The sequence below is a fragment of the Engystomops pustulosus genome, chromosome 8 (assembly GCF_040894005.1).
Source record: "Engystomops pustulosus chromosome 8, aEngPut4.maternal, whole genome shotgun sequence".
In the NCBI taxonomy this organism is placed as follows: Eukaryota; Metazoa; Chordata; class Amphibia; order Anura; family Leptodactylidae; genus Engystomops; species Engystomops pustulosus.
This window is the reverse complement of record NC_092418.1, coordinates 96,637,320-96,664,787: the sequence shown is the minus strand read 5'-3', so window position 1 is coordinate 96,664,787 and position 27,468 is coordinate 96,637,320. Positions and strand designations below refer to the sequence as shown.

The window sequence follows — 27,468 nt, the reverse complement described above, 5'->3', positions numbered from 1 at the left end:
ATTATTATTTTGTTGGCACAGCAACACATGCAGTGATCTGACCTTTAGATTTTGGAAGCTCGCCATCCTTTACTGTGTAGACTGTAGCAGAGGCTTCACCATACAGTGGGCCACATTTATTATTAGTGAGGCAAACTGCACTATATGCCTCACTAGCATGCAGAGCGTACAGGATGAAGAACAGCGCATAGTCTTTATTCATCTGTTGCTCTTCTAACATTAATGTGGTGGCTGGTGTGAAAGAACTACTTCTTTCGGTGCACAGCATTGTGTTGCAGAAACACTTCATAAGTACATATGCAAGCAGTTTGCATGTGTATTTATGTGAAGTCCACACCAGAATACTTCATAAATGAAGCCCAATAATTTACTGCTTAGCCTGGTGCAGCGGCTGCAGAGCTATCTCAGTGTCATAAGAGGAAGAATGAGCCAGAATACTATTGCAGATTACTACATAAATGTGGCCCAATAATTTACTGTGTAGCCTGGTGCAGCGGCTGCAGAGCTATCTCAGTGTCATAAGAGGAAGAATGAGCCAGAATACTATTGCAGATTACTACATAAATGTGGCCCAATAATTTACTGTGTAGCCTGGGGCAGAGGCTGCAGAGCTGTCTCAGTGTCATAAGAGGAAGAACGTGACAGAATACTGGCGCAGATTACTTTATAAATATGGCCCAATAATTTACTGTGTAGCCTGGTGCATAGTCTGCAGAGCTATCTCAGTGTCATAAGAGGAAGAACGAGACAGAATACTGGCCCAGATTACTTTATAAATGTGGTCTATTAATCCACTGTTTAGCCTGGTGCAGAGGCTGCAGAGCTATCTCAGTGTCATAAGAGAAAGAATAAGCCAGAATACTGGAGCATATTACTTCATAAATGCGGCCCAATAATTTACTGTTTAGCCTGTTGCATAGTCTGCAGAGCTATCTCACTGTCATGAGAGAAAGAATGAGCCAGAATACTGTTGCAGATTACTTCATAAATGTGGCCCAATAATTTACTGTGTAGCCTGGTGCAGAGGCTGATGAGCTATCTCAGTGTCATAAGAGGAAGAATGAGCCAGAATACTGGCACAGATTGCTTCATAAATGCAGTCCAATAATTTACAGTTTAGCCTGGTGCAGAGTCTGCAGAGATATGTTAGTGTCAAAAGAGGAAGAACAAGCCAGATGCTGGTGCAGATAACTTCATAAATGTGGTCCAATAATTTACTGTTTAGTCTGGTGCAGAGGCTGCAGAGCTATCTCAGTGTCATAAGAAGGAAAATGAGCCAGAATACTGTTGCAGATTACTTCATAAATGTGGCCCAATAATTTACTGTGTAGCCTGGTTTAGAGGCTGCAGAGCTATCTCAGTGTGACAAGAAGAAGAATGATTTAATGATGAAAGCGAAAGATGAAAGCACTTTAATACACTGACAGAGATCAGACAGATCACCATACATAATGTACATGCGTATGTGTGGCTCCCTTATTACTTCCCAATATCTGATCTGGGTGGGCCGAACTCTTTCTGTTCTTACATTTGTAAAAGTATTAAAAACTCCTATTTATTGTAGCTTGTATATAGCACATTTTAACTCTGTCCATACAAATAATGCAGGAAGAGAGATACATCCAATATGGCCTTAAACAAATAAACACATAAAAGACACACTTTTATTCTATAGACTTACATCCAATAAGTGATTCTGTAATTAGATACATGATACAAGGATTTCATCTGTTTATGCACCATGGACGGAGAGTTATATAGTGGTAAAGGTTGCACTAAGGACCTTTTGTCTGCAGATCATTTAAACATAAGTTCTTGTCAATATGAAAAAATGTGAAAAAATGTGAAAAACTCTGGGATAGCTGATAGAACAGAATACATTTCATCGATGAGCAAAACTGTAAAAAGAGCAAAGATCAACTTTTTCTCACATATTACAATCAGATCAATTACAATAACTTATATAATAGATATTGCTGAAATGAGTCCTAAATGCGCTGCTTTTATCCAAAAATAGTGGCCATCATCATAGACGTAGCATAAAGCTGCTGTGTCCCGCAGCAAAATCTGTACCCGGTCTTACACCAACCAACTCTTATATGTATGTGTCTCTTCACATAGGGAAGTAGTAACTATTGATTAATTGGGGACCTTGGTTCAAGTCCCAGGGTCAGCATCTGCAAAGAGTTTGTATGTTCTCTCTGTGTTTGCGTGGGTTTCCTCCGGGTCCTCCGGTTTCCTCCCACACTACATAACATGCAGGTAGGTTGATTCGATTGTGAATTATTATTATTATTATCATGAAGGATCATCATTCATCAATGAAAACTTCTGTGTCAAGACACTTTAACAAAAATTGGTCTTTTGAATTTTTCTACGGATTTTCATTACTTTGTAACGTTCATTTGAATCTCTCTTCAAATGTCCACCCTATGCTTCCGGTATCGATGGTCACACACGCTCAGTCGGTCAGCACAATCTTCTTAACTTTATTGCAGAAGTGCGGAGTAGTCATTTCTGCTGCAGAATCAGCCAAAAAAAATATCCTCTTCTGGTGGATTTATCGAAATAAGGAATGAAAGGTGCAGCAGGGGGTGCAGTTACAAGTATTTAACACTTAAAAAACTACAAAAGGAGATTTTTTTTTTTAATGATCTAAATGAAAAAAAAAATGTTTTGTGTGATCTAACAAACAAATGTAGGGGTTAATTATGAAATAGTTCCCTTATAAATTACATCTAAGCACGGATATGTTGTCATGGGTAACAAGGCCAGTATGGTGTTCATAGATGATGGCTGTAGTGGTATAAAGTCAGCGGGGGATTTCTCCTGCTCCACCCATTATTAACAAGTGAGGTCTTGAAGAAGCCATCAATCAGTTCACTTACTGGTTATAGTGATGTCACCCTATACCCACATGTGTGGCTCCAGTTCCCTCCCCAAAATCATTTTAAGCTTCATTAAATTGCAGGACTCCATCCATCATCTGTAACATAGATAATAATAATTCCAGAGAGGGAGTCCCATGTGTGGACTAGTAAAATCAGCCAGAGATTAATAGTTCTGGCAAAATATTGCATTTAGTAATCGTCGTCGCTGTCATCAGACAGATAAGTAAATGCTGGAAATTTAATTGGAAGATCTCTCCAAACATCCAAAGTGTCCTTGGTCATCTTCTCATCCTCATATCTGATGACAAAGTTACAGATTTTTAGGCAGGGAAGCTCTGAGCCTCTGTGTACCATTATGGTTCCCCAGGTCTATGGAATGAACAGAAACAGAAAATTTAAAAACCAAAAACATACAAAAAAAAGTCATAAACAAGGCAATAAACAAGTCATAAACAAGGCATAAACAAGGCATTGAAGGCAATAAATTTGCGACGTTTCGATTCGCAATGAATCTTTCTCAAGCATGCTTGAGAAAGATTCATTGCGAATCGAAACGTCGCAAATTTTTTGCCTTCAATGTAAATAAAGCCTTTATACTTTAGATTTCCTGGCGTGCTGTGGCCTCCTCCATGGATATTCTGTATCCATTATATACTACATGGCGACATTTTGTATGCATTATATACTACATGGCGATATGCTGTATGCATTATATACTACATGGCGATATGCTGTATGTATTATATACTGCATGGCGATATTTTGTATGTATTTTATACTAGATGGAGATATTCTGCATGCATTATATACTACATGGCGATATGCTGTATGCATTATATACTACATGGCAGTACGCTGTATGCATTATATACTACATGGCGATATGCTGTATGTATTTTATACTACATGGGAGGACGCTGTATACATAATATACTACATGGCAGTACGCTGTATGTATTTTATATTACATAGCGGCACACTGTATACATTTTATACTACATGGCGGTACACTGTATGCATTTTTTACTACATGGTGGTACACTGTATGCTTTTTATACTACATGGGAGGATGCTGTATACATTTTATACTACATGGGGGGATGCTGTATGCATTTTATAATACATAGCGACACACTGTATACATTTTATACTACATGGGGGGACGCTGTATACATTTTATAATACATAGCGGCACATTGTATACATTTTATACTACATGGCGGTACACTGTATGCATTTTATACTAGATAGCGGCACACTGTATACATTTTATACTACATGGCGGTACACTGTTTGCATTTTATACTAGATAGCGGCACACTGTATACATTTTATACTACATGGCGGTACACTGTTTGCATTTTATACTAGATAGCGGCACACTGTATACATTTTATACTACACGGCGGTACACTGTATGCATTTTACATTGCTTTATTTTCACACCAAACCAATATGATGGATCTGGTCCAGGCACTCCCTGATATATTACATATATGGGCGGGGGCGTCTCACTATGGCTCACCTCAGGCAGCAGACAGGCTTGGTACACCCCTGCCTAAGAGGACCTGAAGGCTCTTCTGCTATGAAAAGACAACACCAGTATAATAAAAGCTTCATTCTTGGTGAGGGATCTGCTATAGATTTCACTCTGTAGCTTAGGTCATCTCGGGATGTTATGGGGCAACATCCCCGTTCTCTTGATCCTTGGGGGTCCCATCACTTAAAACACCTTTAATGTATGCGATTCCTTTTGTCACCCAATCTATCTTCCTTTTACCATTCATGACAATGGGGTCCTGTTCTCACTATTTGTAGCAACAGGATGAGCTTGTGTCCTGACGCTCCATTCCATCGGAAATTCCCGAACGCAGCACTGGGAAGAAAATCCCTGGATATTCTATTCACTATCTACGGATTTCTGGAGATAGCTAAACAAAGCTACTTTATGGGCTTTCACAGTATTGAATGGAGCAGCAGGACACATACTGAAACTTCTGCTTCATTAATTAGTAAGAACAGAACATGTAATTTTACGTAAATTCACGTAATTATTGGGGGTCCCACTGATTAGACCCCCACCAATCAGATTGTTATCCTCTATAACTAGGTACCATCACTTTTTGTGTAGAACAAACAGCCATTTAATACAAACAAAATACAACTTACTGGTGGTCCTCTACTTAAGGACACCTGACTTACAGACGACCCCTAGTTACAAACGGGCCTCTAGATGTTGGTAATTTACTGTACGTTAGCCCCAGGCTGCAATGATCAACTCTAAAAGTGTCTGCAACTAAGATTTATTGTTAATCCCGGTCCTTTTCACAACCCAAAAGTTTTAAAATCCAATTGTCACAGAGACCAAAAAAAATTTGGGTGGGGTTACAGTTATAAAATTTACAGTTCCGCCTTACATACTAATTCAACTTAAGAACAAATCTACAGAATCTCTCTTGTACGTAACTCGGGGACTGCTTGTATATTGAATATTTCCCTATCAATCTGCTTATAAATTTACACAATACTGTCCACATATAATATAGGACTGAATGTGACAGGTTCCCTAACTGACATTGGACGCAATAATACGGCACAGGCTGAAAGCATTCAAAAGTTATAACCGCTTATAGTGACGCAGGAAGTTGCTAGCAAAGTCAGGAAGGTGAAAAGTGGCTTTGGCGGCAAAGGGTTAATACACATGAGAAAATAATTTGTCACAGACTGAGTATAATTTTAGTTTCTCGATAAATGTGGAAATAGTCTAATGATTAATAAAAACAATGATCAAACATCCTTCATGTCAAAATGAAAATAAAAAACCTGCACCTACCCGACCACAGTTTTTACAGATGATTTCGCCATTAGTTTGGTAATCTGCAAACTTCTCCTGAAGAGTTTTATTTTCTCCTTTTTTATAGAGTTTCCTGAAAGAAAAATATTACATTTTCTTTAAACTGACAATTTCTTTAAACTGACACCTCAGGATTACTCCATGGTGGAAATTTTTGGAACAAATTTCATTATTTAAAAACACCAATACTGTATTTGCATAAATGAGCTGGACTTTCAGGCCCTAGATCACATCCAAAATCCTGTTCTGACTAAGATGAATCCGTGGACCCCCTTCCCCCCACAACCGGGCAGAACTCTCTATGTAGGTGACCAGTGCATAGTCTAGGCTCCTGATTCATAGTCATAGTCGCTCCCGATTGGAGATGGAGAGTGGCTGGACAAGAGCGGCACTCTTGCGGTTTCCCCAGGCTGTGAAGAGGGGGTCAGCGGATTTCCGGTCCCAACAACAATGAGGGTCCTAGAGGTAGGACTAACATCATCTATTTATGACATATCTTCTAGATATGTCATAAGTAGTCAACATGGAAAAACCCTTCAAAGAAAAAAGTTTCTATGACCATTTTGGCTGTTTCTTTCTCCTGTATTGAGCAGTGTATCCAGAGTCGGCTCCAGGTTTCAGTAGGCCCCTGGGCGGCACAACCTCAGTCGGCCCCTTTGCAGTGAACTCACATGGCGGCATTAAAATTTCAGAAACTAAAACACCCCCTGTTCCCTAAAATATTTCCTAGTTTATCATCCCAAACAGCCCCCTCATGATTACTTTATAACACCCTATGATTTCATTAGATACAGCCTCCCTCACCCCCATGAATTCCTTATGTAAAGTCTTATGTGGGCCCCCCCTAGCAGCTCTGGGCCCCAGTACTTGCCCAGGTATGCCCAGTGCTGGTGCTGACCCTGAGTGTATCTGAAAGATTTTTTTTTACATAAAAATTGGAGGCTATGGATAAACTCTTTCTATACCTGTATAATATTTTACTTGATGATTTAGGGACTGTCTGTAAGGAGTTAAGTCATAAAAAACTTTATCAGCAGAGTACAGGAGGGAAAACGGATTTATACACACAGCTAATAGTATACTGCACTTGGTTTAAAAGCTTAGTTTTGATTTTAGTTAATTTTAAAGGGTTCTGATATTTCATACAGTTATTGGCTATTATGATATACATGACATACTTGAACTTAGGGTTGGGAACCACGTGATGCATATCTTCTATCACACGGATATCAAGTCCACAACAAACATGACTCTGACACTTTTTACACCAGAAGGTAACTTTGGCAGGGTTCTTCTGGTAAACTTTCTGCAAGTCCTTCTTCTTCTTTACTTTTCTCTCAATGATAGTCTGTTTCTGAAATTCTTGGATCTTTAAAAATATTAAAGAAAAAACACAACAATATCATATGTGTTCCATATGTACCTGCAATTCCCTATATTGTCCAGTAGTGGAACTTCTGAATTACCTTTTCAGCATAAATTGTGGGGTTCATCGCCTGCACTCTTTGGATAGCCTTATGCATCAAGCCTTCTCTGTATACATTAACACTGTCATGATCAATAGCGCCAGATGATCTGGAAGCCACCAGCACAAGGGTACTTTCATCAGCTCTGGCTCGACCACGGGCCTAGTGGGAGATAATGGCATGATTAACAAGTCATCCAAGTTTTTAGCAAACAATAATATTTATTTAAAGGGAACCTGTCATCAGAATTTGAGATTATAAGCCACTACCAGTAGGTTGCCAAGCAGCTAAACAACTTCCAGATCATGTTTCTTTCATGACCCAGTGCGGTGGCATCATCCAGAAAATCAACTTTGAAATGAGATGTAAATTGGTTGTATAAAGTCAAGGAGGCGGAGATTTTAATACTGAAGTCAAGCTCTCTCTTCCTTAGAAAGCCCCTTTCACTGTAATTGATGGTCCTGCATCCAGAAACATCACTAAACAGATCTGCTGAAGTCTGATGCATGATATCAATCACAGAGGAGGAGGCGTTCAGTGTTAAATTCTCCGCCTCCTTGACTTTATACAACCAATTTACATATCACTTTTTTTGGATGATGCCACCGGAATGGACCATAAAAGAAATAAAAACTAGAAGCTGTTACGCTGCCTGACAATATACTAGTAGTGGTTTATTAGATCAATTGCTAATGACAGGTTCCCTTTAATGAAAGTGGACAAGCACTTTAATTTGCAGCATTTTTATTACTGACACAGTATTGTTCCCACTCTTTTAGTTGGACTGTTTCTCCTGGCCAGGAGTCCACACTTCAGAACCTCCCCCCCCCCAAAGTTATTCCAGGAATGTGTCCCCTCTCAGAGTGTTACTGTACATATCCTCCTGCAGATGGGTGCCATCTAGGTGTCTGACACCCAAAGGTGTGGATAGCTTCTTTTCCCCTTAAATAGTCACTGGCCCGGATTTATAAAAAGTAGTGCAACTACACTAAGTGTCACAAACACTTCATAAATACATGTGCAAGCAGTTTGCACGTTTTTTCCAGTGCAAAGTCAGACAGAAAACTGGCGCAAACACTTTAATGAATGAGGGCCACTGTCTTCTCCTCATTCTGTAGTGCAAGGGATTGTGGGGGGGAATTGAAGAAGTTCCTGCAGATACGAGATTGCAGCTCTGGATGTGCCTGGAGTATCAAAGATGATTTGAGATTGATACTCCAGTCACATACAGAGCTGCACTTATCTAAGATGATACTGTGGTATATAGATGATTGCAGCTTTGGATGTGATTGGAGTATCAGAAATTATATAACAATTGATAAATGATTGCAACTCTGGATGTGACTGGAGTAACAGAGATTATCTAATGTTAAAAATCAGACTATAGCTCTAGAAGTTACTGGAGTATCAGAGATGATCTTATGCCTCTACAAAAACATTAGCAAAGTGCAGCGGCGTTGATTCTTTAAGCAGACATACATACATTCAGATATTCATATATTATACACCAGACCAATGGACATCGAAGATATAGAGAAATGAGACAGATAGGCAGCTACACATATAACAGCCCATACAATATACACATACATCAGCAGGCAATACACATATGCCAACAATTACCTGCATCATTGCTATTTCATTGTGGATGAGACCATAAGAGATGACTATGTTGCACTCCTTGATATCCAGCCCCTCCTCAGCTACACTTGTGGCTATGAGAAGGTTCAGTTCTCCAGTTTTAAATTTCTGAAGCACTTTCTTTTGTTCATTCTGCAAAACAATGAGATTTTCTATTACATGGATTATCATAGTAAAGCATGAGGCTTAAAGGGTATGTATCATCAATTTTTTTATTTTCTTCTAGATAAAACCAAAATCCTGATACCTATTTTAAATACATTTTAATCTGTTTTTTACTTTAAGATTATTTGTCCAAAATAATGGGAGCGGCCATCTTGCCTTAACATTGGTAATTCTGGGATTCTGCGATATGTCTAATTGGGCTGTGCGTATAATAGAACCTGTGTTGTTGAGATTGCATTGACCTTTACGGTAAAATGTTGTGGGCATGCTCTGTGACCTGTGCAGGGACAAAGATGAGGTGAAACATGATCATCACCTATTGGGAATACAGGATAATGTGGTACTAATATTTAGGTCATTTTTCCCCGCTTTTTGTGAACATTATCACATGACTGCTAAAAAGTGATCTCTACAAAACAGAAGCTGTTAGTCTGTTATAAGGCTCAGTGGTAAATTCCTTTTTTTTTGTTTTACGGATCCAGAACATTTTTAAAATACACTAAAATCACTAAAGAATTTACTTGAATTATTGGATACAATGGAACCTTGGATTACAAGTAAATTGAAGTGTTTTGCAAGATGAACTTGTATTTGAGAAAACTTGGTTTATAAGCAAAATTTCATATTACAGGCAGTCCCCGGGTTACGTACAAGATAGGGTCCGGAGGTTTGTTCTTAAGTTGAATTTGTATGTAAGTCGAAACTGTATATTTTATAATTGTAGATCCAGAAAAAAAAAATTGTCCCCAGTGACAATTGGAGTTTAAACATTTTTTGCTGTAATGGGACCAAGAATTATCAATAAAGCTTCATTACAGACACCTTACAGCTGATCATTGCAGTCTGGGAGTATAGTAACATCCAGAGACTTCACCAGAGGTCAGAGGGGTCTGTCTGTAACTATGAGTTGTCTGTAAGTCGGGTGTCCTTAAGTAGGGGACCGCCTGTATAAGCATGATGTGGGGCCTACCACAATATTGAAGAAGTAGAAGAATAATGGGGCTGGATGTTGTTTTACACACAACTAAATGTGTTTCAATGATATCCTATGCAAAAATGTGCTTTGCTATAGAAGCAATTTGGATTACAAAAACAAATTCTGCTTATAATCCAAGGTCATTGTAGAACCAAATGTCTGGGTTTCAATGATTTCCTATAAGTTCATTGCTAAAAACTTACTAGCATGTTCCCGGACTGAATTATGCTCGTAATTCAAGGTTCCATTGTATTTGCATTTTAAATATTTGTAACATAGAAATAGGATATGTCATAAATAGATGATAGATGCCGATTCAACCCATGGAACCCACAATTATCCCAAAAATGGGGGTGTGGTAACCCCCCGCTTCTGTGGCCAAGACTGAATGGAGAGCTGGCCCAGCATGTGCCTCCACTCTTCATTCAGGTCTATGGGAGTGTTGGAAATCTGAGAGTCTATACGCTCTGCAATTTTTTCACTCCCATGGAATTTAATGGAGCGTAGCCACCGGAAGAGGGTCAGATAATAAACTCCTAGAAAGTTGACACAGTGGTGCACACAGGGGCATAATTTGAGGGGGCCAAGAGGCTTAGGGGGCCCATTAGGTGTCACTTTCCCATATGAGAAGACTAGTGCTAAAATCCATACATTATAGTCGGGGCCTGGCACAAACTTTGCACTGGGGCCCATCAGCTTCTAGTTATGCCACTGGGTGCACATTTACTTATCCGTCCGACGAAGTTTCCGAAAGTGCATTGTTTAAAGATAATGCACTGTGCTGCAATTCACTAAGACCGTGCGCCCGATATCCTGCATGTGTCGCTTCCCCGCTCAGGTCCACCTGAGTTCACCTTCTTCTTCCTGGTGCATGTAAGTGCATTGTCTTGCGGCACGATTTGAAAGTTAAACCCTGCGCTCAGTCTGAATCAGTAGGACCGTCCGGCGGCATGCCCCTCGATTTCTGTTGCTTGAAAGCCGGCGCAGCTGCAACAGAAACCGATCATGTGCGACACAATCCCAGATCAGACCCTGTTAAATACCGGGCAAAGTGGTGCAATCCCCGAAAACGTTGGAAAGTCCAACGAAAGTGCAATCTGCGACCCTTAGTAGATAAGCCCCATAACCATCATCTTCAAGGTGGACTCATCGTAATATAGTCTACGTGAATGATGGCATTTCATTGAAGAGGATTGTGTCAACAAAAGACAAAACCTCATGATTGGCCAATGAGAAAAACTGGACAATAACCAATATGGCGGCCGCTACTCGTAGCTTTCCTAAACTCATGACCTCCAAATATGAAGATATATATGAATATAAAAGTGCAAGCCGTTTTTTGGGAATAAACCATTACCTGGGTCATGGCTGTATAGTCACTGTTGGCCCCTGCTCCTATAATGTAATGAGCCCGGATGCCCACTTCTCGGAACTTTTCATTGTCATCTATCCACTGACACAGAGCGGCTGCACTTTGCCGAGTCTTGGTGAATACAATTCCTCTGGCCTTGTTATTTCTGGTAAACTCTTCCATTATGGACCTCCTCAGTCTAGTAAGCTTCTCGTTCTCATACTCTTCATTCTCAGCCAACTGCTCCAGATCCTTCTTGCATTCTGAGGAAATATAGAGCAAGTGGGTATTATGTGCTAGAAATGAACATTTAAAGACCATCTAACCCCACACGTGCTCAGATTACTAGATATCATGACCAACCATTAAGAAAGATGCTCAGAATTATTATTTTTTGTCAAAGGAAATCTACCATCAAAATCCATCATGATAAACCGTATATACTCCAGTATAAGCTGACCCGAGTCTAAGAAAAAACTGGAAAAACCTATTGATTCAAGTATATGTCGAGGGTGGGAAATGCATTGGTCACAGCCCCCCTAGTATATAGACAGCAAGTCCCCTCTAGTATATAGACAGCCAGCCCCCAGAAGTATATAGCCAGCCCCTGTAGTATATAGCCTGCCAGTCCCTTGGAGTATATAGCCTGCCAGTCCCTTGGAGTATATAGCCTGCCAGCTCCCTGGAGTATATAGCCAGCCCCCTCAAGTATATAGCCAGCCAGCCCCCTAGTATATAGCCTGCCAGCCCCTTGAGTATATAGCCAGCCAGCCCCTGCCTGTAGGGAAAAAAAACAAAAACATCCATTGCGGCTCCAACATCGGCTCCTGGTCTGTCGCAGGCACCATCACGTCAGCCGCTCACTGACGTCATAGTGTGTGCCGATGCCGGCACACACATTAGAGCGTCAGCGTGCGGCTAACGTCACGAAGACTGCAACGGACCGGGAACTATGTCGGAGCCACGATGGATGCCGGGGGACGTCGGAAGGTGAGTACACTTTTTGTTTTTTTTTCTTGACTCCAGTATAAGCTGAGTTAGGGTTTTTCAGCACATTTTATGTGCTGAAAAACTCTGCTTATACTCACAGGCACCGTGATTATAGTAATCTTCTTATATTTATTATACATGGCCTCCTTCCTACTAAAATTAACTCTTAAATGTCATGCTAATGAACCTGAAAGGCTACTGGGGGCTTTTCACAGGCTCAACCTTCCCTCTGCTCCCACAGCACATCTCCCTCCCTTTCAGCATACAGTGGTAGGGGGGGAAGTGCACCTGCACAGTGTAACAGCCTGTGAAGCTGAAGTACAGAGGGGCGCTGGTAATGCCTTTCTGGCGCATTAGCATAGTTATTTAAGTTGATTGAAGAAGGAAGGAGGCCATGGATAACAAATATACGATTACCTCAGTCACGGTGCCTGGATCGATGAGTAATGCCCCAGGTTTATCCTGATGGATTTTGATAGTAGATTTCCTTTAAGAAGTACTGATCTAGATCAGTCAGTACTTCTTGTGATGGTAAAGGCCTACATTAATGATTACCGTCAAAATATTAGTAAATACTACAATTTTCCCACATTTTGACCCACCAAAGAATTTCCAGGGCGCTTACTATAGAATAATTCAGTGAGAAATCTATCCGTCTCATCGATCTTGTCAGACAGAGCGGCTCCATCAGACTCATTCAGCATTAGCGCCCTCTTCTTCTCATCATTATAGAACTTGACGAGATGGGCGAGGGCGTCATTCATGCGGATTGTGTCGTAGAGCTGCAGGGCGTCGTTGTACTTCTTCAGATGCAGTGCGCAGACGTGCTGCCTGCGGTTTCCTTCCTTGGCGGCTGGGAACAAGATTGAGATTTGAGACAAGGAAAAATGCAGTTTTCTAAAGTATTTGCACTTTTACATTATATAACAATTTGTTCAATGGAGCCCTTTACTTACTGTAAAGAGGCAATAGGACTTTCTATAGGGATGCCTACTAAGGGTTTAAACCTAAAGTGCACATTTACTTATCCGCTCCTGTCGCGATCCCTTGTCGAGGTCCGCCGGAGTTCACCTTCTTCCTCCTGGTGTATGTGAGTATATGTCTTGCGACACAATTTGAGATGTTAAATCCCGGGCGTTGTCCGAATCCGTCGGATCATCCGACGGCCTGCCCCCCAATTTGTGTCACGTGAAAGCCGGTGCCGAAGCACCAAAATCCGGTCGCGTGCGCCAAAAACCCCTTCTAAATGCGGTGCAAAACGGAAACATTCGGGAAAACAGACAGAAATGCGTTCCGCGGACCCTTAGTAAATGTGCCCCATTATATTGGAGCCCCCAGTTCAAACGATACAAGTACAGAAGACCCCAGAGCAAACCATAATTATATTGGAGACCCCAGATCAAACGATAATAGTACAGGAGACCCCAGAGCAAACCATAATTATGCCGCAGACCGCAGATCAGACAATAAAAGTACTGGAAACCCCAGAGCAAACTATAATTATACTGGAGACCCCAGATCAAACAATAATAGTACAGGAGAGCAATTATATTGTAGACCGTAGGTCAGACACTAATTATACTGGAGTCCCCTGATCGGACAATAATGGTAATGAAGAGCCCAGAGCAGACAATAATAACGCTGGAGACTACCGAGCAGACATTAGTAGTACTGGAGACCCCAGAGCAGACTAATACAAACACCTGGGGACCCCAGAGCAGACAAGAAACAAAAGAAATGTCTTTCGTCACTGATCTGTGCGCGGCTCTACACTGTGTCCTGACACTAGTTGTGTGCCCCAGCATCAGGACAAAGTGGTGCCCGCAAACGTTGAGTAAATCTGACAAGCACTTCTCTCCAGGGTCCTCTTCTGTGTACGTCTAGTATCGGAACCCAGAGCAGCGCAGCAGGAGAGGAGCCGGTAGTGGCGAGTTCCTTTCAGATGTACTCACTGCTATCTGACTTCTTAGCCAGGTATGGAAGTGATCATTGATCTTTGCCAGGCAGTAGGATGTGGACCACGAAAAGTGCACCACTTTTATACAGAGCTAAGGCTGCATAACCCAACTTGATATAATTATTACCGTATTTTTCAGACTATAAGGCGCACTGGATTATAAAGCGCACCTGATTATAAGGATGAATGACCAGCAGGTGGCAAACCTGTGCACAGTTCAAGGCAGCTGTTCTCTGTGAGTACGGTTCATATATAAGGCGTACTGGACTGTAAGGCGCACCTTTGATTTCTGGATTTTTTGTGCGCCTTATAGTCTGAAAAAAAAAAAATATATATATAGTAGATGTACTATATCACTCTCACTTCATTCCACTTGCACTTACCCGTCTTCTCTTTTTGCACAACCCACTGCTCATAAGATTGGGATCCATGATCATTTTGTGGGTACAGATCACTAAAGGTTTCAATATCTTTCATCATTTCTTTAATCTTATCTCCAAATGGGCTCTGTAATGAAATAAAAGAGCATGAAACAGCTGGGAATGTCAGGTTATAGCAAACGTAGACAAAACCTGAGTTATACTCATCTAAACCAACTAAAGCTCGACTGATGATCTCAGGATAGGTCATCAGTATCTGATCAGTTGGGGTCCAGAACACAGACCCCACATCTATCTTCCCCACAACTACACAAGGGGAAGAGGGTAGAAGAAGTTGGCGCCATCCTCTATGCGGTGGCCATATTGTGGTACTGCAGCTCACCCAGGGGTCAGACGCCCACCAACCAGCTACTGTTAATGGAAAACAGTGGGAGGCCCAAATTCTAAAAAGTATGAACATGATGTTCACATGTTATTTGATCAACAACATCATTTCTATGACATCACCTTAGCGTTGTCTTCGGCAATCTCCACTTTCTTGTATGGAAGCTTCACTTGGTTCTCTAACTGTTTGATGTGTGTTTGCACGGTCTTAATCCTGGAATCCATGTTAGCACAAATCTAATAGTACAAAATAATATAATAATAATTATTATAATATAATTATAATATACAGTATAAAAGGAAAGTAGCATTCTACAATATATATACAAAGTCGGTTGTTGTCAGGAGTATCTGAGGTGTCTGGGAGAAGTTTACCCCGATCACTACTACTAGTATGCAACTACACAACTACAAGTGCCTAATGAGTCACATGATAGATGCGATCACTATCAATAAAAAAAACAATAAAATTAAAGGGTTGTGTCCAATTATAGGACTTGTAGGGCCAGATGTAGTATTGTGGCTGCGCCAGTTTTCTGTCTGACTTTGCACTGTAAAGAACGTTTTTGGACATTGCACATGTATCTAAGAAGTGTTTTGCGCCAAACAGAATAAATGTGCACACAGAAGAAGAAAAAATTACATAGTGCACCTAAAATAAGTTGGTTCACACTTCCCGAGCACTGTAGGGGGCGCCAGATTCAGTATTCAGTAATCTGCCTCACCCTTTGCCTCAATTAAATCTGGGCCATAGTTTTATGGCACACAAAATCACAGTCCTGCAGGTTGAAAGATGAGTTTCTCATCATTAAAATGACACCAGAATCATGGTGCTATATAGTCCAATATATGGATCGTCTTAAAGGGGTTTGTGTAAAGAAAAGTTAAACAAATTTCCAATCTACTTACTGTATCAATTATTTACAGATTCCTAGATCTCTGCTTGCTGCCACTCAACAGGCAATTGTATTCTTGACTTCCTGTATATAAACACCGGTCCAAGGTCATGTGATGTCACACAGGTGCACTGCTCGTTATAACACACAGCTGTGATTACTTTCTGTGTTATAACGAGAAGTACCCCTGTGTAACATCACATGACTGTGAACCTGTGTTTGTCTACAGGAAGTAAAGAATAAAGCTTCCTGTTGCATGACAGCAAGCAGAGATTTAGAATTGATAGAGGAAGTAGATTGGAAAAATTGGCTAACTTCTCATTACCCAATCAATATCAATTAATTGCTGGAATGTGCTTAAAATGAACAATCCCTTTAAGTAAACAGGACAAGCGACTATTCTCAGCTCATTTGCATATGCCTTTGGAGGTGATTTTTTTTAAAGGTCTAAAAACTGACTGACAACCAAATGTTCTTCTTAGTCCTGGTCTCCTACACTACATTTCAATCTTGCAGGTCCAGTACATATAAGGTAACTAAGCGGACCACTCCACCTCCACCTTGAAGAATGAGAAGAAGTTCAGACAACCCCTTTAAGGTAGGCCACGTGTTTTACAGTATACCCGTACCTTTAAGATGTGCTCCTCTGCTTTCTTACTATCTTTGGCTCCGCCCACACCTGGTGATGCAGTCAGTCCCAGGATCTGGGGAAGTGGGACCACTGGTCCTTGCAACTTCTGCAACCTTTTATTCCTCTTCTTCTGCTGTATGTAGCGGATCATGATATTGTTATAGACCGCCCCCTTCTGGGTGTGGTGACATTCATCAATGATGAGGAGGGAGAAATCTAGAACCCAAAGCCCAGGTCAGTGAAATTATCCTTCTAGGAGAACTCCTTAAATTTTAGATGTATGGTTACCTACATACCAGACAGTTGGACGCCTTCTTCTTCGTCTTCTTCTGCTTTCATTAAGGAATTTTCCAGGATCTGAGCCGTGCAGATGATGACATCATGCTTCTTCACAACATCGGGAAATGAAATCTTCAGCTGGGAATCTCCGCTTATCTTGGTGACCAGATAGCGATCCTTCAAGTACGGATGAAACTCACTGCGGAAGTGCTGGTCAACCAAAGGAACCTACAAAAAGAGACAAGCTGGTGTCTTCTCAAATCAAACATTGGGGGGGGGGATTGGACTGTCGGCATCGGTGATCAGTCTTCTGAAAGCACAGCCCGATGTATTAAAGGGGTTGTCCAAGAGTTGTGAAAAAAGGTGGCCGGAGGGGACTGCTTAATAAAATAAAGATCTACTTACCTTCCGGCGCCCTCCGGTGTCCAGTTCTGCTGTCACTCCGGGTGCCATGTAAACAAACATGGCCGCCAGAGCAGTGCTGGACACGACAACCTTCCGGCCCCCATACACAATGCTGTGAATAGGGAAGGATAGGCGTGGCCGGCAACGGCTGGCCGGAAGCTGAATCCAGCACTGCTCCAGCGGCCATGTTTGTTTACATGGCGCCCGGACCGGAGCGAAAGCAGCACGGGACACAGGAGGGCGCCGGAAGGTAAGTACCGTATATACTTGAGTCTAAGCTGACCCGAGTATAAGCCGAGACCCCTAATTTTACCATCAAAAACTGGGAAAACCTATTGACTCGAGTATAAGCCGAGGGTGGGAAATGCATTGGTCACAGACCCCACCAGTGTGTAGCCAGCAAGCCCCCTATAGTATACAGCCTGCCCTCTATAGTATACAGCCTGCCCCCAGTAGTATACAGCCTGCCCCCAGTAGTATACAGCCTGCCCCCAGGAGTATACAGCCAGTCCCCAGTAGTATACAGCCAGTCCCCAGTAGTATACAGTCAGTCCCCAGTAGTATACAGCTTGCCCCCAGTAGTATACAGCCTGCTCCCAGTAGTATACAGCCTGCCCCCAGTAGTATACAGCTTGTCCCCAGTAGTATACAGCCAGTCCCCAGTAGTATACAGCTTGCCCCCAGTAGTATACAGCTTGCTCCCAGTAGTTTACAGCTTGCCCCTAGTAATATACAGCTTGCCCCCAGTAGCATACAGCCAGTCCACAGTAATATACAGCCTGCCCCCAGTAGTATACAGCCCAGCTCAGCATTAAAAAAAAAAAATAAACTTATATACTCACCCTCCGGTGGCCCCGACGTGTAGCGCTGCTCCCCCGATGTCCGCGCGGGTCCTCTTCTGGCTTCTGCGCCCGTCTTCTTCACTAACTTCGTGCTGGGCGCCGCCATTGTTCTCCCCCGGACGGCGCCTAGTAAGACGCGCCGCTGCTGGCGTCATACTAGATGCTGCCTGGTAGAAAAACATGGCGGCGCCCAGCACGAAGTTAGAGAAGAAAGAAGACGGGTGCGGAAGCCAGAAGAGGACCCATGCGGACATCGGGGGAGCATCGCTGCACGTCGGGGCCACCGGAGGGTGAGTATATAAGTTTATTATTTTTTAAATATTTTTTTAGTAAATATATGTGTGTATTGACTCGTGTATAAGCCGAGGGGACGTTTTTCAGCACATTTTTTGTGCTGAAAAACTCGGCTTATACACGAGTATATACGGTAGATCTTTATTTTTTTAAGCAGCCCCCTCCGGCCACCTTTAGATTTTTTTCACAACTCTCGGACAACCCCTTTTGAAGTGGCGCACGGCTGTAAGTAATTAGATGGAACTAATCAGTCGTGCGCCATAAAAATGAGATGTGCGTCAAAATCTTACATGGACTGCGCCTAAATTTTGCTCTTTGACCATTTTTTTTCTGGTCTATTGTGCGCCAAAAATTGCGCCTAAAAATGGCGACAAAATACACATAAATGTGACGGATAATGTGGAAAGGTTAGGCCACACCCACTTGCGCCAAAAAAAGCCGGAGAAGTTGGGATAGTCGGAAACAACTGTTCTTTTTGGCGCAAACTCATTATAAATGATCCGCAACAATTCTGCGCCCAAAAGACGAAAACTTTTTTAGGCGCAGATACGATAATACATGTCCCCCATTGTGTAGATGATATCCATCAGCAGTAATTCTTACATGCCATGCATAATTTCGTACCTTGTTGACCAAAACGATAATTTTAGCCGGAAGGCCGTTTTTCCTTCTTTCGTCCAGATGGTTCCTTGCGATGTACACGGCTACTCTGGTTTTCCCGCTTCCTGTAGGCAAGCATATGATAATATTCTCTCCGTCTAACGATGGTTTGGCCACTTCCATCTGATAATCTCGAAGTGTCATTTCAGGAACCGGAGAGGCGCGGTCTCTGCTCGCGCTGGGCAGGTCTTCTTCTACTGCAAATGAATTGAATTCAATGTTATACCCTCAAAATCCATCATGATAAACCAGGGACACTTACTCATAGGGGGTGATGGATTATTGTCATTTTGTCTATGTTTGGCGTTATTTTTGGCGCAGTTGTGGTACAAATATTGTTTTGTGACTTCCCATTGCGCCAAATTTTTAAAAAATTCATTATTTGCATTGATTAGTTTTCACAATAAGACTGAACTGAATTGCGAGTTTCAGTTTAGGCGCAGGTTTTGACGCAAATTGACTCCAGTCCCTGCTCTGGTCTATATTTTGCGACATTTTATGCGACAACCCCCAATGGCGGACATAGAACTGTCGTAAGGAGCCGCTCTAATGAATAAATGACCCCTGTAGATCCAGGCACAGAGACTGTGGTAATCTTCTTATATTTTCTATCCATTGCCTCCTTAGGTCTAAAATCAACTTTTAAAATTATGCTAATGAAATAGAGGGTCTACCCTAGCACCTCTGTGATCTGGCTTTACAGGCTGTTACACTGTTTCGCCCTGATAGCACTGATAATACTGCACAAGTGCTGAGGAAGTAGGGGGGAAGGTAAGACAGTGTAACAGTCTGTAAAGCCAAATCACAGAAGTGCTAGGGTAGTCCCTTAATTTTCAAAGTTGATTTTAGAAGGAAGGAGGCCATGGGTAACAAACATAAGGAGATTACTATAGTCACGGTGCCTGGATCTGAGTTTGGTGGACTTCGATGGCAGATTTCCTTTAAAGAGAACGTTTCACATGATCAGAATTCTGAATGGCTGATGTAATTGTCGATGTGTCCCTGATAAATACGGGGTTTAATTTTACAGAATCCATTTACCAATTTGAAACATATGACCCTAAGTGAATATGTTAATTAATCATAATAGCCAACAGGGCGGTAACCAGGGGTGCACCACCCATCAGAGAAGTTGAGCCTCTTGCCTCAGGCAGCACCACCTCCAGCAAAATGGGGGACAGCATCAGGACCAGTCAGCTAATGCAAAGCAAGGCCCGATTCACATCTGATGTCATCATTGGTGCAACAAACTGCATGGAGAACCCACTTACCAAAAAAAATAACCTGATATATTATTACTGGATGGCAGCAGATGGTTTAGGTCAGTGATGGTGAACCTTTTAGTGGCCGAGTGCCCAAACTGCAAAACAAAACCCCCTATTTATTGCGAGGTGCCAACCAAATATTAAAGCAGTAACTTATTGCTCCCTGTTCTTCAACAACGTTTGATCATATTGACCTCCTGTGGACAAGATGGAAAATTTGCATCATTTAGCTTCTTTCCTGTGTCCCTCTGTACACAGAATTTTGGGGCCAGCAGAAGGGCTCATTCTCCCTCTTCCTACATACCCAAGTAGCAAAGTAAGTATCACTTAGATATATGACTGAAAGCAGCATCTTTTAAGTTGTTTGGAACTGCAGGAAGATTCTTTAAATCCTGTCTGGTGTGCTTGGGTGATGACCCGGGTGCCCACAGAAAGGGCTCTGATGACCCGTGCCATAGGTTCGCCACCACTGGTTTAGGTTCTCCCCTGCCAGTAACCTTTTTTAATAATACAGCAGAAAAAACACAACCTCAGACAAAACCAAAGCTCCTCAATCTTGGATAATAAGCTGTTAATATATTGCCTGAGATGATTTCCTCCTTTGCCTAAGCTAAGATCTGCATTTATATTCCAGGATTGGAGCTGGACTTGGAGCACAGGGGAGCACTCCTGTGTGAGATCTCTTTGCAGAAGACAGCACAGCCCCTCTACTCTAAGTAAGAGCTGTAGAAGGCTTCTGCTTAGATATTACAGAAAAGGGGAGAGACTGAGAAGCAGTGTAATGTAAACGAAAAAAAAAAAAAAGCCCTTCCATGTCCAGCTACATTCCTAGAATATAAAATATATTTTTTGCTGCTGCTACTAACAACACACACAAATAATAACACAGTCCTCCAGTTTTGTATGGACACAACTGATGGCAGCCTCCCTTTAACATTTTCCACTAACACTCAATCAAAAAGGATTTCTAAAAAACATTTTCCCTATTATCAAGCGGGTGACTGACAAATGTTTATAGATACATAGAACCTGCTCTGACCAGATGTTGGGACTGATTTTTTTAATCCAGAAGTCTTGTACAACTCATGGCAACTTTAGGAGCATATCTAGAACATAACTCTATGGTTTTCATCATAACCCTTATACTTATATACATAAGTTTATCAGCAGAATTCAATGCAATAAGATTTTTACAACTTGTAAAGCTCCCTCTAGTGGTGGTTGCAGGTAGACAGATTTATAACAAGGTAAATAATATGGTAATAATATGCTTGAATTTTTTTTTTAAAGCATAAAAAATATAATATTTTGATACTTGACAACTTCTTACAACATTATTTTCAGCAATATTAGGGGCAGCACGGTGGCATGGTGATTAGCATTACAGCCTTGCAGCGCTGTGTTCCTGGGTTCAATTCCCAGGGTCAACAACTGCAAAGAGTTTGTATGTTCTCTCCGTGTTTGCGTGGGTTTCCTCCGGGTCCTCCGGTTTCCTGCCACACACCAAAACATACTGGTAGGTTGATTAGATTGTGAGCCCCATGGGGACAGGGACTGATTTGGCAAGTTCTGTGCAGCGCTGTGTAATCTGTGTGCGCTATATAAATAAAGGAATTATTATTATATTAGACTATATTATTACAGTATATTATTATAATATTAGATTAGATTTCAGATAATTTGAAGCCATTTATTGAAGAACCTATATCCATTGCAGAATTTGGCTTGAGTTATGGGGTGGGTTACAATCTCAGCTGTGACTTGTGTGACCTGTCCATTACTTGAAGTGTTGCAGCTGCCAGACACTGACAAGGGCAGAAGGATGAGAAATGAATCTGTAGCTTTACGCTGAAGCTGTTCTGTGCGCCATTGTGCATTGACATTAACCTGGCGGAGAACTCACGTGGACGGAGAAGATGGGTTGGAATGATCACCCCCACATGACTGTATCGTAGGCATGAAATGAGTCACACAAACACATGAATCCCTACAGTCTTCTGCACTATTTAACACCCGAGACCTGACCTTGGATTATTGTGTTAATATGCAAGTCCTACAAACACCCTACAACATGATCTAACCGTGCCCCTTACCCAGACCTTGTGCTCTACCTGGAATCACAGGAAAAGTTCTGTTTTAGTTGTGTTTAAAACAAGCTAGACTTTATCGTGTCCATATGACAGGAGGTTCCTGCCATTTCTAAAGAGAACCTGTCAGCAGAACTTGACCTAATAAACCTCTTCACATATATTGTTAAGCAGATGAACACCTTCCAGATCATGTTTCTTTCAGGGTTCATTCTGGTGGCATCATCCAGAAAATCAACTTTGACGTGAGATGTAAATTGATTGCATAAAGTCAAGGAGGCGGACACTTGTACACTGAAGTCAAGCTCTCTCTGCCTCAGAATACCCCCACAATGTGCTCAATTGTCCTCCATACAGACACATCACTAACAAGATCTCTTAAAGTCTGATGCATGATATCAACCAAAGGAGGAGGCATCTAGAGTTGGGGAGAGCTTGACTTCCGTGGTGTCATCAGGAAGTACTTATGCTCCCCAAAATGGCGGTGTGCAGCGCTGACAACATGCTAGTGCCGCTGGCTTTTTTTTCCGGAGGCACAACCAAACCTCGACCTGAAGTCTTGGTCTGGTACGGACTCAAACACTGAGTTTTCGGGTCCACTCACCACTATTTGTATCCCAAAACCCATGAGTGCATCAAAAAAACAGAAGGGGGGTCATTTACTAAGGGCCCGAATTGCGCTTTACCGGCGGGTTACACAAATTTTTCGTTTTGCGCCGATTTTCCCTGTATTGCCCCGGGATTTTGGCGCACGCGATCGGATTGTGGCGCATCAGCGCCGGGATGCACGTGACGGAAATCGGGGGGGGGGGGTTGGCCGAACGAAAACCCGACGGATTCGGAAAAACCACCGCATTTTAAAAAAAAATGTGGCAGGACACGCGCTTACCTTCACCAAGTATAGGATCGTGAACTCCGGCGGGCCTCGGGGAACTTCAGCGCAGCAGCGACACCTGGTGGACGTCGGAGGAACTGCCTTAGTAAATCGCCAGAAGACCCGAATCCACCACAGAGAACGCGCTGCTTGATCGCAAATGGACCGGGTAAGTAAATCTGCCACAAGATGTTTTCATCGAAGCTTTTCCTCCCGTAGGGTTGACTTCTAGTTTTGGCTTTCAAATAACTGATGTAAAATACGGATCAAATACTGACCGTGTGAAAGTGGCCTAACAGGAGTGGGATTATCTGTTCCCTACTATTCTTAAAGGGATTGTGTAGACAATGTTCTGCCTAATCTGCTCTTTTATACATTTGTCCTTTTTTTAAGATGCTGTCAACTCTGTTCTTACAAAAACCGTGCAGGAAAATATGTAGAAGTTAAGGAAAATGTCAATTTTAATGCCGAATAAGCAAATTCACCCAGAACAGCAGGTCCTGGAAGTACACGGGGGGATATAAGGAGAGAACCCGATACTGAAAAGAACCAGTTCTAGTCAATGTATATGGGGCCGCACAATAACAGACGTCCTGCAGTTTCGTAACTCGCTGCCTATAGATGGTTTTATGTGGTTTTGAAGGACATTTTTTACCAGAATCTTTCTTCACTGTTGACATATAGTAAAGTGAACTTTCTTGCTGAACTAATTTCCTCCCAGCAGACATTACATAACCACAAAAATGTATAGAGCAGGTAATCAGATTCTCCACCAATAAACTACCAGCCCCCTCAGGAAGGGGGTGAAATGTTCTTTCTAGAATTCCCTCTTATGTCAAATCTCACTCAGTTACCTTACAAAATCTCCATCAAAGTCATGTGCAAAAGTGTAGAGAAGAGTCATATTTTTAGTTGATAGTCAAGTTTAGAGGCTTCAGGGGGAGTGTCGCTTTAGACCCATCTATCTTCAGTTCTGTAGCACCCAGAATCATGTAGCTGGTGTCATATTGAAGAGGACCTGTCACCCAAATTTTCTGCACTAGGAGCTGCTTACTAAAGTAAGCAGCTCCTGGAGCTTGAACAAACGCCGCAGTGTTAGAGTGATGGCATTACCGGAAACCTCCGGTAATGCTATTGAACAATGCGGCGGGGTACAGTGTAATTGTCGGACTGCTCACAAAGCGTTCCGATGTATTCATGAGGGGGCGGGTGGTCACTGCCACCCTATGGAGCGAGCGGGGTCGGTCCGGAGAAGAGGCAGCACCTCGGACCGCCCCCTCATGAATACATCGGATTGCTTTGCGAGCGGTCCGATGATTACATTGTACCACGCCGCAGTGTTAGATAGCGTTACTGGAGGTTTCCGGTAACACTATCCTTCTATCACTGCGGCGTTTGGGTGACAGGTCCTCTTTAAGGATAAGAATCTCATCTTGCCAGATTGCTCAGGTACAGCAACCAGAGATTCAGGCAGTTTTAAAAAGGTGGGTGGATATCTGCAGTTCACATTTGGGGGAGATTTATCATAAATCTCTTAGACCAGAAATGTTCTAGTTGCCCATGTCAACCAATCACATCTCAGCTTTCATTGGAGCCATCTGCATTATGCCCACCCCTGCGGTTTCTGATCTACTATGCCGCTCCTGATATCAGCTCATCATGGTGGGGGGCTCCCATGTGTCAGACCCCACTGTTTTGCTAAGAATAAGGCATCAATATCTAAATGCCAGAAAGCCCCTTTATAAAATTCTGAAAACAATCTGGTCACTGAATATAATTTATTGTTAGTAGAATAATCTATCAGAAAACATTGCGTCATGGATGAGGGGGATCATCTTACAACAATAACAGGTCACCAGAATGAATGGTTCAGCTTGTGTACCTGGATCGGGGGAAGATTTGGAACAATTTACAATGGATTGTTCTTATTATTCTCTTGGAATGTGTATTTATGACTCTTCCAGAACACTGAGTGATGCACAGAATGAGGCAATGTTTCCATGTCCCTGTACCACATGACCATGGAGGAAGACTTGGGATACGGGGTTATATCTGGTATGGATAGGGTACATCGCAGAATAACGAAATCTAATATTTTTTTTACATAACTGATCTCTAAAAAAAAGCAAAGTGATATTACTATATTATATTTCAATTTCTAAAATAATAGAACGCTGATTTTAGGCAAATAATGGGGAGAATTCATTCATGTGTTGTGGCTAGACAAAACTAGTCTACTGCTGCACCAGATCCATCATTGTGATGATGTATCTGTCACTTTAAGACTGTCGCATTCTACCTTTAGACCTGATTTGAGCTAGTTTAAACTGTGCACCTGGATTATTTTTTGCTGCACCGACTATTTTCTAACTCGGTCATGCCCTATTTTCCAGAGACCACACCCTTTTCCAAGGGCCACGCCTCTATGTCGGACAAGTTGAGAAAAAAAGAAAAAAAATGGTCTAAAAGCATTAATAAATGTATCAGAAGGCAGGCTTTAGTGCACATTACACCAGAAATTTGCCTAAGGTAGCTTCATGAATTCTACCCAATGGGGGAGATTTATCAGAAAGGTCTTAGAGCAGAACTGTTCTAGTTGCTCATGGAAACCAATCAGAGATCTGCTTCAATTATAAAAACAGCTGTGAATAAATAAAAGCTGAGCTCTGATTGGTTGCCCTGAGCAACTAGAACAGTTCTGCTCTCAGACATTTCTAAAAAATCTCTCCCAATGAGTCTGGTATCGAAGCTTGGCCCCACCTTCCCAGGGTTCAGGAAATTCACTGTGCACACAGGGCTGGATTATCATTCTGTGGGGAGTGGGGGCCCACAAATTTTGCCAGTCAGTGTCCTCAAACTACCTGAGTGGTCCTGAGCCCTCTTGTAGGCAGTGAATGGAGTAGCATGGCACATGTTTCTCCTACCGCTCCATCCATTAGTGAGAAGGAGACAGGGGCATAACTTTAGGGGGTGCAGAGGTTGCGATCGTACCTGGGCCCAAGAGGTTTAGGGGGCCCTTATCATGCCACTTTCCCATTTGAGAAGACTATTACTATAAACCCTACATTATAGTCGGGGGCCTGGCACAGACTTTGCACTGGGGCCCATCAGCTTCTAGTTACGCCACTGGATGGAGATCTCTGTTCTCCGGATCGTGGGGGTTCCCATTCCTGTGTAGTCGGTATTTTATATAGAAGACACTGGAAAATGAAGTTTTACCTGATTCGCTGGGCAGGTCAGGGCTTTCCACTATTGATTTGTTAAAACTTGCATCCAAATCTGTAAACAAAAAATATTACATAATGATGGAGCAACACAAAGTATCAAGTATGTGTGTAGAGGTGTGAATTATGACTTCTCTGCCCGTTTTCTGTTGGAGAAACCACATGAACCTCCTTGTCCCTGGCAGTTTTCTGGCTTCTCCGAACCAAACACCCCTTTGGGCGCGTCGGGGCATAGAACGGGTGAGGAGCAGGGCGGGTGGAGGGTGCTCAGGGGCTTGAACCCGTCACATTTACTATATTCTCCACCAAAATTAAGAGAGGATGATGAGGATGATGGTCCTCTCACTGTCATGCATTGGTAAGGCCTGGCGTTATAGCTCAGTGCCCTTCAGTTGAACTGAACATTAGGGCTCATTTACTAAGGGTCTGAACACCGCACTTTCTTCGGGTTTCCCGAATATTTCCATTCTGCGCCAAATTGCCCCGGGTTTTTGCCGCACGTGATCGGATTTTGCCGCATCGGCGTCAGCTTGCACGCAACAGAAATCGGGGGGCGTGGATGTTGGACAACCTGACGGATTCGGAAAAACCACGGAATTTAAAAAACGAATTGTATCGCAAGATCAAGCTCTCACATGCACCAGGAAGAAGAAGGTGAACTCCGGCAGACCTCGGCGCAACAGCGACACCTGCAGGAACTCGGGCGCACGATCTTAGTGAATCGCGGCAGACTCAAATCCTTGTCGGACAACGCACCACAGGATCGCAACGGGACCGGGTAAGTAAATGTGCCCCATTGTGCGCCAACATATGATATAAACCCTGCCCCTCCGCCGCACCAGAGCCTCCTGATGTATCTGGCTGTCTGTGCTGACAATGTATTGCACTATTACCAGCGCCTGTTTAGGCATGAACGGTCCCAGACCATAGCCAGTGCACAAGGGTGATGATTTGGG

At 42.4% G+C, this 27,468-nt stretch overlaps 1 protein-coding gene across 2 annotated transcripts in view; it reads right to left on the bottom strand.

Moving 5' to 3' along the window:
- Positions 1-1,592: 1,592 nt before the first annotated feature.
- The window catches only part of IFIH1 (interferon induced with helicase C domain 1), a 34,999-nt gene continuing 9,123 nt past the window's right edge, over positions 1,593-27,468 (bottom strand). Inside the window, exons 4-16 of one of the 2 annotated variants that reach the window (XM_072121870.1) lie at positions 26,508-26,567; positions 19,027-19,256; positions 16,879-17,089; positions 16,581-16,798; positions 15,179-15,292; positions 14,675-14,798; positions 12,960-13,187; positions 11,351-11,607; positions 8,835-8,984; positions 7,212-7,373; positions 6,924-7,114; positions 5,725-5,818; positions 1,593-3,260 (exon numbers count right to left, since the gene is read on the bottom strand). In XM_072121870.1, the coding sequence (XP_071977971.1) occupies positions 3,081-3,260; positions 5,725-5,818; positions 6,924-7,114; positions 7,212-7,373; positions 8,835-8,984; positions 11,351-11,607; positions 12,960-13,187; positions 14,675-14,798; positions 15,179-15,292; positions 16,581-16,798; positions 16,879-17,089; positions 19,027-19,256; positions 26,508-26,567 (2,219 nt within the window). In that variant the 3' untranslated portion in view covers positions 1,593-3,080. Of the gene's footprint in view, positions 3,261-5,724; positions 5,819-6,923; positions 7,115-7,211; positions 7,374-8,834; positions 8,985-11,350; positions 11,608-12,959; positions 13,188-14,674; positions 14,799-15,178; positions 15,293-16,580; positions 16,799-16,878; positions 17,090-19,026; positions 19,260-26,507; positions 26,568-27,468 lie in introns of both variants that reach the window. The other variant, XM_072121869.1, reaches the window with a different exon arrangement.